Source organism: Anguilla rostrata, chromosome 9 (assembly GCF_018555375.3).
Source record: "Anguilla rostrata isolate EN2019 chromosome 9, ASM1855537v3, whole genome shotgun sequence".
NCBI lineage: Eukaryota > Metazoa > Chordata > Actinopteri > Anguilliformes > Anguillidae > Anguilla > Anguilla rostrata.
In genome coordinates, this window is record NC_057941.1 from 36169831 (window position 1) to 36186653 (window position 16823).

Sequence of the window (16823 nt, forward strand, 5' to 3'; positions counted from 1 at the left end):
ACATAATATAACTATATCTCAAGACTCAGGAACTGGACACATTGGAAGTTGTGTGTGGGAGGAGGAGGGGGCTTTTATGGCCTACTTGCCGCAACCCTCAGAGTGTGAAATTGGGGGAGTGGAGCTGACAAAGAAAGAAGGCAGTCTATTTGAATTATATCAGAAAAGTCATTGTTGTTCAGCCAAAATTTATGGTAGAAACTTGTACTTTGTCATGGTTTGCAAACATTATCCAAATATCCATACCAAATTGGCATGTTTTGGATGTAAGGGCACATCTGCAATAAGTATTTGAAAATCACAATTTTTAAGTAGTGCTGTAGTGCCACCTAGGGTGGTAGTGGCTTGAAATGTGATACACATGATGTAAATGGGTCCCTTTTCAATTTGTATATTTCCAAAATTTGAATAGAGGCTGCCTTTAAATGAGGTGTGGTCAATATCCTTTCAACAATTGTTGCATATTCATATTTGATTGTCTTTAAGAATCTTGTACTTCTCAGGACGTTGGAGGGGAGCTGTCTGAGGGTTCCTGTGAAATTGTGTTCAATTTGACCTTATGGTCTATGCAAATTAGCATTTTGCAAAAAGCACCCCCAACAGACCATATTGCACTATAACACTGAAAACGTATGCCTGCTTGTCCACAATATGGCTATCTATCATCCCCCGAAGAATCGTCACAAATGGCATAAATGTGTGGCCATACACATATTTTGGGTGTGGTCAGCAATTTTTGTCTAAATTGATATTGAGTCCCTTTTGAGATATCAGACTTTTATACACAATTTAACACAGGAACATGCTGTAGATTACACATGTCAAATCTGGCAAACGGGGAGGGGGGGGGTACAAAAAAGTTTACTTAAAAAAAAAAATTAAATGGAAGAAAATGAATATGGCAGACAGAAGGGGTTCTATGATATTATTTGTTCAGTACGACGTGGTAGATATGTGGAAAACATTTGGTGGATGTATGTCAAATGACATGCCCATAATATTTCTCACAAAAATAATATGGGTCCTACACGTCCTTGGTGCTTTGCCCCCTAATTAACCCCCCTTAATGATTTAAGGCTTTATCAATAAAGGACAGAATGGGTAAAGTGCTCAAAGCTGCCTGCAGGATAAAACAAAACATTTCTTCTCATTAATGTTAGTCATTGTCAGCGAGTCTCTTTTTTTATTGGGAGGTATCTGCCACTAATCCATTTCCTAGTGTTAAACTTAAAACAAATTTCGAAAGCTAACATTCATATATGTCAAAAACAGAAAAAGAACAGTTTGTGATGATTAGCTAAGGTCATTAACTATCTTACATTGCATGAGCAATAAACAATTTAATTATGTAGAATCTCATGGATCCCAGTTGAAATGAAACACCAGTCAACATTAACCTGTTGGTAGCCGAGGGACGCAAATTGCGTCAAAAAGCACTCCCTTCAATCTCTGGCGAATAACTCTCTTATTACTGAATGGAGGATCATTTCATTATTATTATTTTTGTTATCCAGGGGAGATTTGTGACACTAAAATATGTAGAATCTACCAACATTAAACCCAGGATTGCATTTGAAAACCACGCCTACATTTTGCTATGTTTACGCTGTTTCATCATCACAAGTAGCAGCAGCTGAAACCACAAGCTGACCATGAAGAAGTCACTTTATTATCAACATTATTATTAGCAAAGGAGTTCAAGCCATATTTCATTGTATTGGTTCAGGAGGTGAAAGTGCACTGGGGATGTGGATTTTTATTTCCATGCGATGTTTCCGTGCAATGGACCCAGTTGAGGATGATGTAAATCCAATGTGTATACCACTGTTATAATAGGTTACATGGCTTTACTGCTTGTGTAATAAAATAAGAATGTTACTAGCTACTTATATATTCTACTGCTATTTACTATTACAGCTATTGAACCATTGCCTTACAGGCAATATAAAACCTGCGGTTATTATCACACTGTGCCAACTGCTTCAATAGCCAATAATTTTTCAGTTTATGAAAACAAAAAACAAAAAAAAAACCATAAAATAAAAATTTGAACTTGAATCGTTATTTTAAAAGTTTTTTTTTTCTAATTCTAATGCTAATTTAGCTTAGGTAATATAGTCAAGTGAATGCTTTTTTTTTAGCAAGTGCAAATATTTTTTTTTCAAGTAATAGGGCCTACCAACTAATTCATGTCATATTCTGGCCAAAACCTGACATTTTCTGATAGGGTCAAGTCTTGTGAAAAGAATGAGGGGTTGCAGGAGGGTCTATCTGGTAGATAAACTGATTTAATCCATAACAAATTGAGGATAGTGGAAAATCGTCAAAATCACCCTAGATCTCTAAGGTTTAAAGCGTTTACGTGATCATTGGAATGGCAGGTATGCCATCCCGCCAAGGTACGCCTGTGGAAAACCTGAAAACCGCCCTGAATGTTTGGCAGTTTTCAGGGTTTCCTATAGAAATAACCACAATGACCACTTTCATCCCTTAAAAACATTAATTTCTGTACCTTCTGACCACATGTGAACAGGCATAATTTACTTCTCAAGAGTCTATAACATCTGGTCTCTGTGTGCTAACATAAGGCCAGATAGTGCAGTTAACCCTTGTAATGTACAATACCAGCACCCCAAGTTACAGTCATCAGAGTAATAATCTAATGATCCCATTTGAGCTTTACAATTCAGAAATTCTGTACTGTCATGTCATTTCTGTCATGTCATTTCAGTCTCTGGTAATGTATGTGTCATTTCAGCTGTTTTTTTCCCCCGAAAAGAGTGGATGAATTTTCAGAGATGTTCCATTGATACCTGTAGGGCTGTTGTCTTGTGCCACTAGAGAGTTGCCGGATCCCCTGTAGAGCTAACAGGAATATTCATTTCAACTCTTCAACTCTTCAAACACTCCCCTCCGGCAGGAGGCTGCGGTCCATCAGGACCAAAACCTCACGACACAAGAACAGTTTTTTCCCGACTGCAGCTGGCCTCATCAACAAGGTCCTGGACCCCCACTGACACTATCTGTTATCCTGACCCCCATGGACACCAAACAGACAGCACCTGTACTTACTCTAACATTTTGTCCCCTTGCACTATTGTTTATTGTTTACTGTTTACTTTTTCCACTATGTTTATGTTGTTGCACTATGTTTATTTTATTTTATTTCATTTTATTTATTTTATTTTATGTTCACTGTTATGCATCACCAGACCAAAACAAATTCCTCGTATGTGAAAACCTACTTGGCAATAAAACCTGATTCTGATTCTGATTCTGATATATTTTTTGCTCTGATCAGATACCATAAATATTACATAATGCTTCACAAGAAATGTTTTTCTAATCAGTTGATTAAAACAACATTCTTTCATTATATTTTAGGGGCTGGCTAACAGCAAATTCATTCAATAAGCCATGGTCTGAACAGAAAAGGGCAGATTACTTGTTTGGTAGCGTTGGGTGCAAACTTTATTTATACGATCACAAGTCACATGTTCAAGTACACAATTCTGAGGGTAGGAGATGAGAGCAAGCCTCCCACATCCCAGATAACAAGCGACTCCAGGCCGGATCTGCGCTGACTCCAGCTTACTTCAGGCCAGAATAACCGCAGATTCTATTGGGAGTTGCTTGATATCTGGGATAAAAAGCCTTTGTGCAATCTTGTCACAATCTCTCTCCCTTTGTTGGGACCCATCCTGAGAAATCGAACTAAATGCATTTCACTGAGCCCCCCCGCCATCCACGATCCATGATGGACCTATCTATATACTCCCTGCTCTGTTGAAGCAGGATAAAAAGGCCAAAAGGAATAAACAGTCGTTTTTGAGATAAGAGAATTCTGATTGCAAACCAATCTCTTCCATTAATGTCCCATGGCAAACCCTGAGGCAATTATCCTGCCTTTTTTCCCCACTGCACAAAACACTGTCATAAATGACATATGGGGTACAAGGCTAATCAAATAGTGGAATATATTAATCATTGCTGCAGGGAAACCGGAGCAGTGGCACTCCTGACTTCATGTAAGCTTTGATTTACCTGACACCGTTCTTGCTGTTTAAGGGCTTACAATAATTATGAGCAAATATGTTCTCCGTGGAGTGAAGCTGAAAGGATGTGATTTTCTCCTTTATGAGAGCTTATGAAATCAGGTGTATGTGTTGCCTTTGATGTGTTGCAGTTTTATGTTTCTTTTTTAAGCATTTGATTTACATCTGCATTTCTGTGGAAGAAGGAGACAAGCAGAAATGGATCCATTCAGCTATCCACAGTGTCTTATATTCTACTACAATAAATATAATTTGAGCTGTTGATTGATCATTTAGCAAATGTGGCTTTCCTTTGTGCTTTGGGACACAAGAACACAAGTTAAACCCTTTCTTTTCATGCATTAACTTTGCATAAGCTGTTCACCACCCACTGTACGCAAGAGAAGAATCTAAAATTGTTATAGGTTTAAGCCACTATATGGCTAATATGAAATGTGGTGTACTTGCCCATCTTAACACCTTTGTTCAGAAGCCAAATCTGGTCAATCTTCACCCATTTAGGTAGTGTTCTATTTCAGTGTATTTCCATGAAAACATTACTTTTAAAATCATGACTCAACCATAATTATAACTACTAGTAGTGAACATGAGAAAAGTACATCAGTGCAACAGATTTCACGTTACTCAACCCTCCACTTTAACAGCTAATGCTTTATACCAACTGTTATATATACCGTTCAATAAGGATACTCAGCTCGCTCATGGTCACTTCATTTACTTCGTACTATAGTCTGTGATCATGTCAACCTTCACCTACATGCTCATTCTGCTAAAAACATATTGTTTCAACTACGCAATTTCATAATTTCATCCTAATTTCTCTCACACTGTTGTTATTTTCTCATATGCAAAGCCTGCTGGGACATATGCGTCTGCTCCTATTCTCCACTATCAAGTTTTCCGGTTTTAGCTTAGCAAAATAGCGAAGAGGATTCCTACCTGCAGATAAGCCTATCAAAATGCCTTATAAACCTTACAAATACTAAAAGTGCATCTCCACAAAATAACAGACAACGGAGCAGGACAGAAGGGTACACAAGTTGCGACCTAGGGAGCTCTAGTTCTATGGGCTTGCCGATTCTTTTGTCAATCAAGGCTCGTTGGATGGCCGTCAAATCCGTGAGTACATACACTGGCCATATTTTACCTGCGTTTCTGATGCGTTTACCCTTACTCCATCGCACCCTTTGTCACAGCCAGTGTTTTACATATATAGCAAACCAAAACCTGCCAAACGGTACACGCTCATCAGACTATACAAATTCACACAAGGATAGCCATAATCCACAACCGTTTCTTACAGGGTCACTTCGCATTTCTCACTCTCATAATAAAACGTTTTGCAAAAAGAAATATCTCATAAAAAACACGTTTTCAACGTACAAAAATGCCAAGTTACTCACACATACAAGACAATGTAAGTTATTGTATATTTGCTACGTACAAGAAGTACTGCATGTAAAATACATATTGTACATAGAGAACTTCTTTATCCCCATGGGGACATTTCCCTGTACGTAGAAAATATACAATAACTTGTACATTTGAAATTCAGTTCAGAAGCAAGTATAAACATGTTTTCTGGAGAAATATGCTTATTGTAGTTACTCACCAGCAGTTTTCTACATGAATTTCAATGTGTTCCATGAGGCAATTCGAAATATTTGACACTTTGATCTGACACAAAGTTTGCATGACATTGTAAAATGGTAAGATTACAAAACACAGGGCCAAGTGACTTGAAAGAATTGAGGAAATATTGGGTAGCATTGCTTTGGAATACATCTACTATACTTATGTAATTTTGGTGAGGCAAGATAGCCTATATTGTTTGTAGTATAGCGTAACTTGGCGTCATTTTGATATCAATACTTTTAATTTAAATGGATTTTGGCAGTCTGAATGAATGAGTTATAGACGGGGTATGTCTTGTGTGTGAGTAACTTGGCATTTTTTTTGTACGTTGAAAACGTGTTTTTTATGAGATGATATGTACAGTAGTAGATTTGTAGGCCTAACATGTTATGCCTATCTTGCAGAAATTTAACAATTATTTTCATACAATCATACTAATTGGGATTCATGTTGATAAATATGAGTGGACAGGAGGGTGAGCGTGAGCAACCATTTCGTTTCACTTTTGTGACTGGTAGCCTATATTCCTTTTTTTAATTTCAATTCCAACCTTGGTAATGAAGTAATATTTTTCATTGGGTTGTCCACGTTTATATAGCCTGCATGAAACGACACGGTAAGAATGCATGGGGCGAAGTATCTAAGATGCGCTTTTAGTAGTCCATCTTCCGAACATTGTAGTTTCACCACGGCAGACCCAGGTCAATAACATCTGCCGTCACATTATTACGTAGCCTACTGTAAGTGCAGTCGGATTCGCTCAGCACCACAGAACTGTCTTTTCCTAAGTCCTTCACATCTTTCCATGACCTCATAACGTTTTCCATCGAGGTCAAGGAAAAGTGGTTAAGAAAAGACGTAGGATGTAATTTTTTTGACTATTTGACCGCAGCCATGGTCTGGCCTGTAGCTGCCTGTAAAATGTGCATTCCTGTCTTTCCTAGTCCCTTCTACTCTTTGCTGTGCAACTGATGACATGTGCACAAGGCACTCTCTAAGGACACAGGCCTCAAGAAAGCTAAGGCCTGCCTGTAAAGGAAAACACAGGGAGACGCACTGGCTCTCCTGGGTTATAGCCACGACCGGTGTTTATAACTCAAAGTAAACGTGTTAGCTATACTGCAAGTAAGCTAAGGAAACTGATCAAGGAATCAATGCGTTTACCAACTTTATACTTGCTATTGTTCTGCAACATAACAAAAGTTTGAATGCGTGTAGGTCATGTACTTTCCTGCGACAGAAAGCAAAAGCAACTTCCAGCTCCAGGACAAAACAACCAAGATGAGCACTGGCTTTTCTACAGCGCAAATTCACAGCAGATGCCTAACCCCCAATTTTGCGTTCCGGCTGCGACGCGGTTTTGTTCCGTCCCCCGCACGGCTTCAAACCCCACCGGGAGCGTTTCAGAAGCGGAGCCCAATTTTTTGTCTGCCCAATTTTGTTGACTTCCTGATTTGGTAATTTTTCCTTGATTTTTGTGCTTCTACCATGGGTAACTAGGCTACGTAGTTAAATGGTTTCTTTTTTTAAATCTGTTTTAATTGTGTTTATTGTTGTTATTTCCTATTTTGTTGTGCTGTAGCCTACAGACAAAGTTAATACAGTTAAGTCCAGTTATGAATGACGTGGATTAAAGATTTGTGGCTGTGTTTTAGTTGTTAAAAATACAGTCATCCTCATAATTATTTCGTATCTACATTTCACACACAGTGCGTTTTAGCAGGAGGAGAACACTTGCATTTCTTCTCCTACTTGACGCGTCCCAGAAGCGGCTTCCGTCAAAAATAGACTAGGGGCGTATTTTTAGTGGAGCAGAGTGGAGATCCGCTTCTGAAACGCGCTGCGGCTGCATGGCCATGATCAGCTCCGACGGCCGCATCGCAGCCAGAATGCGGCGCAGCCACACCCGGTGGAAATTGGGGGTTAGTCAAGAGTTTCCTTGGACAAGCCTGCACCATAAGGAACCATATGCACTCATGTAGTAAGACTGGCAAACATCCAGGCATCGACTAGCTTAGGAAACTTCTGTTTGTTCTTTCTTTTTAGGGAATTGTCATTGATTGTATGTAATGTTTGTGTTTAGATTATATCGCGTCGCTTTTAATTACCTACAACCGCCTAGCCCGCATAGCTAACCTATATACTCTATTACTAACATAATGCTCAGCTGTTGGGACATTATCTCACTTGTGCAATGGCTCACCAACAAAAAGGATAATTGCAATCAAAGCATGCGTTTCAAAATATATATTTGATTTATTGAGCTCGTATTAGATCATATCCTCTATTTTAATTTGTTCTTAAACAAATACAGTAGTCAATATTCTTTTTTACATAGACTGCTGTATGACAAATGAATAAATGTTAAAGTTCCAAAACATAGTTGTACCATACCTTCATGAAAAAATAAAAAAGGATCGGGTAGGCATGTATCTGACAAGTAATCGATCAATCCATTTCTTGTACACATCCCTACTAGGGGTGTGCAGAGACGTCATTATCTGTATCTGTATTTGGATAGAATACCGGAAGTGGGAGTGGTTTATACCGGAAGTCACGTTAAATCGAGCAAATGTTGTATTTTCCTGTATTTTCAGGAGACGCGGGACCAGGACCCAAACGCAGAGTGAAAAAACTCAAAACTCCAAAAGGAGAATCCAAACAAAGACTTTAATCACAAACGGTAACGAAAAGCAGAAAACCAAAACAAGGCCACACAGGGCTACTCACAAAGCGATTCTTCGAAAACAGAAAAACAGAGGAAAATCCAAAAACGCAGGTCAGAACTAGGGTAGGGCAGAACACAGATGGGCAGAAAATGGGCAGGCAGAAAAACACGCAAACAGATTACTGGCAGGCAGGAACACACAGGCAGAAACACAAGCAGAAAACGCAGGCAGAAACACAAGGAACCAGCACCCGACTCAGGGAAGCAGAGAACTTAAATAGACAGGGAAACTAATAAGACACAGGTGAACTCAAAGAACAATCCCCAAAGAGGGAGGGGATAACAAGACAAACAGAAACAATGATTGAATTATTGAAAACAATAATACAATTAACACAAGGGTAACTAAAGAGGGAGCAAACTGAAATACAAACTGAAGTGCCGCCATCTGGCCGAGAAAAGGAAAAACAGAAACAGAAAAGGCAGAATCCTGACAATTCCCCCCCCCCCGCCCCAAGGGACGTCTCCTGATGTCCCAGGAGACTGACCTGGGGAGGGGGTGACGCACAGGACGGAAACAGACAAGAAACAGGACTGGACTCAGGAACAGCACAGACTGAAACAGGAACAGACTTTGGGTTGGAACCAGACAGGATAGGAACGGGATCCGGACAGGACTGGACTGGGGACTGGAGCAGACAAGAACTGGGCCAAACACGGACGGGACCGGGAACAGGAACTGGGCGGACCCGGAGGGAAGCCGGGCACAGGAACAGAACCCGGAGGGGAGCCGGGCGCAGGAACAGAACCCAGAGGGAAGCCGGGCACAGGAACAGAACCCGGAGGGGAGCCGGGCGCAGAAACAGAACCCGGAGGGAAGCCGGGCGCAGGAACAGAACCCGGAGGGGAGCCGGGCGCAGGAACAGAACCCGGAGGGGAGCCGGGTGCAGGAACAGAACCCGGAGGGAAGCCGGGCGCAGGAACAGAACCCGGAGGGAAGCCGGGCGCAGGAACAGAACCTGGAGGGGAGCCGGGCGCAGGAACAGAACCCGGAGGGGAGCCGGGCGCAGGAACAGAACCCGGAGGGGAGCCGGGCGCAGGAAAAGAACCCGGAGGGAAGCCAGGCGCAGGAACAGAACCTGGAGGGAAGCCGGGCGCAGGACAGAACCCGGAGGGAAGCCAGGCACAGGAACAGAACCCGGAGGGGAGCCGGGCGCAGGTAAAGAACCCGGAGGGAAGCCGGGCACAGGTACAGAACCCGGAGGGAAGCCGGGTGCAGGAACAGAACCCGGAGGGAAGCCGGGCCCAGGGACTGGTACAGAACCAGGACGCGAACGGGCACAGGAACAGAACCCGGAGGGGAACCGGACACAGGAAACAGGGCGGAACTGGACCGGATAGGGCAGGACATGAACAGAACTGAACTAGACAGGAACGGACTGGACTAGACTAGAAAGGGACTGGACTCAGACAGGACTCCAGACTGGAACAGACAGGACTCGAGACTCAAAAACACAACACTGTACTGGACAGGGCAGGACCACACTGGACGGGACTCACAGACAAAACTGAAACGGACTGAGACATACACTGAAACGGACTGAGACAGACACTGAAACGGACTGAGAGAGACACTGAAACGGGCCATGACACAGGCAGGGAACAGACTGACACAGGCAGGGAATGGATGACACAAACCCAGGAACAAGACAGGGAGACCTAACAAAAGGACAGACAGAGAGACAAGCAGGTGGGGAGACACACAGCAAGACTGACCGACAACCCAAAAGACAGACAGACAGGGAAGGAGAGGGGCGAACTCAAAGACTGACACTTGAACTGACAGACGGGCTAACATGACAACAGACAGGCAGACTGACATACAGACAGGCAGGCGGGTAAACAGACTGGCCGATGGGCCGACGGCCTTGGGGGCAGACAGACAGGCCAACACACTGGCCGACAAACACGCAAGCAGACAGGCGGACAGGCAGACAAACAGACAATGGGGCAGGTGGACTGAGGGACGCATGGTTAGGGGGACAAACTGGCCCCATCCCCAAAGGGAAAGACCCTCCAGGGCGTGGCCACGGAAATGCACTAGGACTGCTGGACGGGCTGGGGAAGCTCCTGGGTGCGGGGCAGCGACGACTTGGGAACACTAGGAGGCTCAGGAACACTGGGCAGAGCAGGCGGCCCCTGTGGGACAACGGGCAGAGCAGACGGCCCCTGCGGGACAATGGGCAGAGCAGGCGGCTCCGGCGGGACGGCGGACTCCGGCGCACTGGGCAAAGAGTACTTTTCGGCTAGAGGGGGCATATCTGCGGCCCCCCGGAGATACTCCTCCCAGTGAAAAGCCGTAATAATAAGGGCTTTAAAGTAAGATGACTCGGCAAGCCCTGAATAGATCAGCCCGCTATGGAGGGAGTCCTTCATGCTGTCCTGAAAAAGCTGGCACATGACGGACTGGGGCAGGTCAGTCTGTGCGTCCACAGCGCTAAACTCGGTCGCGTAATCCAACAATTTACGCGACCCCTGGCATGTGTCAAATAGTCTGTCCGCCATATGTTCACCGGACAGGGGGGCCTGTCCGACGGGACTGAACCCGGAGGGCCTCCTGGCGACCACTGGCTTGGTCCAGACAGGTGGCATATAGAACACAAACCAAAAAACCCCGGGGAGAAAGAAAAGGAAAGAAAAAAAAAATCTCTGCTGGGTCCAGTACTGGCTGGTTCCTTCTGTGAGGAGTCGCGGGGACAGGACCCAAACGCAGAGTGGGAAGACTCAACTCCAAAAGGCGAATCCAAACAAAAACTTTAATCACAAACGGTAACGAAAAGCAGAAAACCAAAACAAGGCCATGCAGGGCTACTCACAAAGACACAAAGCGATTCTTCGAAAACAGAAAAACAGAAGAAAATCCAAAAATCCAAAAACGCAGGTCAGAACTAGGGCAGGGCAGAACACAGATGGGCTGAAAACGGGCAGGCAGAAAAACACGCAAACAGATTACTGGCAGGCAGAAACACAAAATACAAAATACAAACTTACAAAAAACTAACTTAGAAACATAATTAGGTCAAAATAACATTAACTGTGGACATCATGTCTTCTTAAAGAAAGCCTCCAGAGCCCCTTTTAAATGGCCGTGCAAACTTCAGATTTTTCCTAGAAGGATAAAGGGTGTGGTAAGAATTGAGCGTGTGGCTCAGAGATAAATTACCTACACCTTCCTTCCCTTCCTCCTAAAATAAAAACCAAACAAGCATGGACAGTGACAGCAGTGATTATGTTTCTAGCTTCCCTACAGAGCCTAGTATTGAAGTTGAATACTCACTCAACAATTCCGAATTCAAAACGATCCAGCCCTACTCCTTCGAGCAACCTTCTGTACTAGGTACTTCTTGTTATTTGCAAGGCACTATTAGGCAATGTTAATGAGATGAGATGCACCATTTTGGATGTATTGTTATTTGTTAACTATATTTCAAGCCGAGTTCTCTATACGGGCAGACACTCCTGTTGCAACCGTTTAGTCTTTGTAAACGCTCTCCTCCAGGTATGTTATGAAGTACAATATTTTATAGCGCACCACAATTCCGAGAAAGTCAATAATCAGTACCTGTCTAAGTGGTTGTGACAATTAACTCTACAGTATGAGGGGAGAATATTTGGAGCACAGGTAGGCACAATTGGCTACCAAATGAGGGAGAAAATGAACAAATTATTTTTCAAGATTTATATATATATATATATATATATAAATAATATTCAATACTGGTTTTAAAATATACTGTATTCATAGAAAAAACTAAGTTCTTCATTCATTTCAAAAGGACTACCTTGTTTCATTTGAGTATTTAGTTTGTGCACCCAGAAAACTTCTAGCCTGAGGAGTTTTCTATGGCCATATACTTCAGACTACTTAAAGGGTTGGAACATTCTGTAAAATGTCTTGCAACTGATGAGAATTCATCCTTCCTGGGATGGTGCTCTTGTGGTTACTGATCCTAGTTTGAAGAGGTCCAGACATATTGACATATTAAATATCAGTTGCAAAACATTTACAGAATGTTCTCACCTTTTTAAAAGCATAGACCACCCAAAAATTTAAGTCTATCAGATTTTTTCAGTTCCCAAAGACTAGATCAATCCACATCCCAAACCATTAGTTGTGTAGATACAGCTGTAGGCCTAAACAACAAATTAATGGAAAAGAGGTGGCGTGTTGGTGTAGTGGTCTAATATGATGCCTTTTGGCTCATAGTTGCCCCAGGACATAGGTTCATGCCCAGGTCCTGCCACATGGGAGTATGGTCATCGCCAGCAAGAGCCGCACATTGAGCTAGCTACTCTGAAGTATGGGTCCAGAAGGGTCTCCCCGAGGATCTTTGTCGCTCATACCAGAGTGCCTTGGAATTTGACTAATTCTGACAAAAAATGAAATAAATTAATAAATAAAGACATTTTAAGTCTTTTTAAGGACCTGCGGATACCCTTATGCATTAATAAAATATTTATATGAGCGTGGGCTCCTCTGTTCTTCCTTTTGAAAATATTCAACAATATCATATACCGAATAAGGTTCTGAATCACTGGAGGTAGGCTATCCCTGTGAAACGTGTTATTGTATGGCCCTGTCATAAAACCATTGCTCATACAGTCTTATTGGTGTACCTTGAACAATCAATCCGGGTGAGTCTGGAAGGGGAACCAATCTCTCCACATCTGCAGCTGTGGCTGATACCTGAAACACATAAAACAACAAACTGTAGTTTCAGGTTGATAGTTTGAACCTAGACACTGGAATTAATAACAGCATAAGTGTTAAACTTCTTAAATACATAAAACATTTTACTTCATATTACATAAGAGATTAAGATTAGCACTTACGTCAGCCTGTAGAATGAGTGAGGCCATCTTTTCTTTAAAATGTGCAGGACTACTGATGGGCCAATTGCGGTTGCTCCACATTCGTCAAATCTTGACAAGATGTGCCGAACCTCTTAGTTTGTTGGTTTATGGCGAAAGTATTGCACGATCATCTTTCCTTTTTCTTCCATCGCTGCATCCACTTTTTCTAGGATGTCTGTGAGTAGCTTGAAGTGATTGTACAGTTCCTTCTGTATGAAAAGGTATGGCCACTTACTCTTCAGCTCAGCTATCGATGGTGCTGGGCTAGCATTGATAGTACGGCGCTGCAGGTAGTATGTTGCTTGCATTAGCTCAGAAAGCTGTCCTCTCTCAGCTCCTGTTGGCCCCTCACATGAATAAAGCTCCTCCATTTCCTTCCGCTTTTCCTCCAGACGATCTTCTGTTTCTTCTGAGGGACAGTCAGGCTGCCACCTGGCACAGCCATACTGGTCAGATGGCGCTCTTGTATTGCTCACAGTTTGCGTGCCTGAAAGCCTTTTCTGCTTACTGCGTCGGGCCAGTACGTTATCACAATTCAAGTGTTCAATGCAAGTTTTTAGCTGGTTTACAAGTGATGCATAGCCACTCCCAATTATAACGCCATCTTTCAGTGCATCTGCAAAACTTTTTGGGTACTGTTTCACAATGTTCTTGGCTATTGTGTGGCAATCTGCTCTGGTTGGATTTAACTCAACAAGTCTCATTTCATCCACAGTGATTCTAATCATTGGTTTACGGTCTGCCGGTGTAGGTCGTCTCCCTGTGGCAATTGCTGTTCTTAATTTTAGTGGCATCCTCTCCCATGGGATGCGAAAACTGTGAGGCCAGATTTCTAGGTCTACTGAGCTGGTTGAGCTGGTGGTTGAGGGTGTGCTGGGCGTGGACAATGAATGTGGCAAAGGACTACTTGCTGAGTCCAAAGATGATGGGTCAATGGCCTCTGAGGAGCTAGTGAGTGTAGCACTTCTTGCTTGTCCTGGAAGTAAAATCTTTAGCCTAGTTGCTTGAAATATGTTCATTAAAAAAAAAAAAAAAATTTTTAAGCTCCTCAATTACATTTTCAATGATACTCTCAGAAATTCCACGTACAATTAACTTTTCACTGAGCTTTGAGAGCAAATGTGAATTGGCAAGTACATGAATTTCTTGAAATTCTTCAATAATAGTCTGAATTACTGAAGTAGGTAACAGAAACTTTGCGTCAAGTTTCAAATAAAACAGTGTCAAATTATTTAAAAAGAGATCTTCATCAACAGTACTAAGGGGAATATCTGGCTCTGGGTCCTCAGAATAGCCATCCTGCGTCATAGACATATCAGTGGTCTGAGTAACATTTTCAGTTTGTGTTTCCAGTACTCTCTTGTGTAAATGTTCAGCAGAACTGTTTTTATGTGCTCTGGATATATGAGATGCAAATGAAGATTTCACAACAATTTTTTTTTTCACATCCCCTAATAGGGCAACCAATTTTTTGCAAATAACCCTTGCAAATAACCCTTTAAATGACAAATGAAATCTTTCAGATGGAGGCTGTTACGTTCGCGTGTGAGATGCGGGCGTGCGTTTTTCTCCCCTCTTTCGTTCTGCTCTCTCTCGGTTGCTGTCATTTCCGCAGGAGTCCGTGTGCGCCCTTCGTTATTCCCATTGGTCATCCCCGCTGTCAATCATCAGAATTCTCCCGCGCATCCCCCCCATACGCCAATCAACTCCCTCCTGCAATCATGTCTCCTCCAATCATGCCTCAGCTCTCAATTTAAAATATCCCCATTTCGTTCCTGCAGGAGCCTTCCGTTTCCTCATTTGTGCGGTGTGTTTGGGCAAATGCTAGATTGTGTGTGTTATTTGAGAGAGTTGTGTTGTCTAAAATTTAGTCCTCCCTGGTTCACTTCAGAAACCAGTGTTAGGTAAGTTCCGGGGGCCCCTATACACGTGTTGACACTTAGGGTAAGGGCTCTGTCTAAGCACATTAGTTTAGTGGTGGTGTCGCCCCCTGTATTTATGACTGCTGGTCGCAGTTAGGTTAGTTAGACAAGTTTTGTTTTAGATGTGCCGAACCTCTTAGTTTGTTGGTTTATGGCGAAAGTATTGCACGATCATCTTTCCTTTTTCTTCCATCGCTGCATCCACTTTTTCTAGGATGTCTGTGAGTAGCTTGAAGTGATTGTATAGTTCCTTCTGTATGAAAAGGTATGGCCACTTACTCTTCAGCTCAGCTATCGATGGTGCTGGGCTAGCATTGATAGTACGGCGCTGCAGGTAGTATGTTGCTTGCATTAGCTCAGAAAGCTGTCCTCTCTCAGCTCCTGTTGGCCCCTCACATGAATAAAGCTCCTCCATTTCCTTCCGCTTTTCCTCCAGACGATCTTCTGTTTCTTCTGAGGGACAGTCAGGCTGCCACCTGGCACAGCCATACTGGTCAGATGGCGCTCTTGTATTGCACACAGTTTGCGTGCCTGAAAGCCTTTTCTGCTTCCTGCGTCGGGCCAGTACGTTATCACAATTCAAGTGTTCAATGCAAGTTTTTAGCTGGTTTACAAGTGATGCATAGCCACTCCCAATTATAGCGCCATCTTTCAGTGCATCTGCAAAACTTTTTGGGTACTGTTTCACAATGTTCTTGGCTATTGTGTGGCAATCTGCTCTGGTTGGATTTAACTCAACAAGTCTCATTTCATCCACAGTGATTCTAATCATTGGTTTACGGTCTGCCGGTGTAGGTCGTCTCCCTGTGGCAATTGCTGTTCTTAATTTTAGTGGCATCCTCTCCCATGGGATGCGAAAACTGTGAGGCCAGATTTCTAGGTCTACTGAGCTGGTTGAGCTGGTGGTTGAGGGTGTGCTGGGCGTGGACAATGAATGTGGCAAAGGACTACTTGCTGAGTCCAAAGATGATGGGTCAATGGCCTCTGAGGAGCTAGTGAGTGTGGCACTTCTTGCTTGTCCTGGAAGTAAAATCTTTAGCCTAGTTGCTTGAAATATGTTCATTAAAAAAAAAAATTAATTTAATTTTTTAATTAAGGTTAAATTTTTAAAAACGTCTTCATACACTACCTTCACATCTCCAAGCAAGGAGTAGTTTGCGACACTGTATTGGTCTGATGTGCTCCATTAGATGCTCTTGTTGAACAAATTGAAGGTCCGACTTGCACTGTACCCCTACACTTGCTAGCTTTTCCAGGAGGGATGAAAGTGTCTGCTCAGGCAAACCTGGTAACACTGATAACACAGCCTCTCTGATCTCCTCTCCTAACACTGACATGGCTCTACAAATAAGGGAAAGATTGGTGAAGGATTAGCATTGACATGTCAAACACCCTGTACTCGACTAAGGGGTAATAATCAAGTAGGTCATGCTTAATGCAGATAAAGTTTGAGTCCTGGACTACTTCTGTTAGGCAATGAACAACCAAATCAACTAGCTGCACAGCCTGCTGCTTCTATAAAATAAAATAAACAGCAGAATAATAATTAACCAGTATCAGCTTAATTCCCCCCTCATCTTTTCCAGTCACAACATACATTCCTTTTTTGTATTTTGTGCCTTTGATTGT

The 16823-nt window shown here is 42.7% G+C and overlaps 1 protein-coding gene and 1 pseudogene across 1 annotated transcript; both read right to left on the reverse strand.

Moving 5' to 3' along the window:
* Positions 1-10458: 10458 nt before the first annotated feature.
* Positions 10459-14580, reverse strand: LOC135262572 (uncharacterized; annotated as a pseudogene).
* Positions 14581-15330: 750 nt separating this feature from the next.
* On the reverse strand, positions 15331-16257 carry LOC135262573 (uncharacterized). The gene has a single exon (XM_064349582.1). It carries the CDS (start codon positions 16255-16257, stop codon positions 15331-15333), a length of 927 nt encoding a protein of 308 aa, XP_064205652.1.
* Positions 16258-16823: the final 566 nt, after the last annotated feature.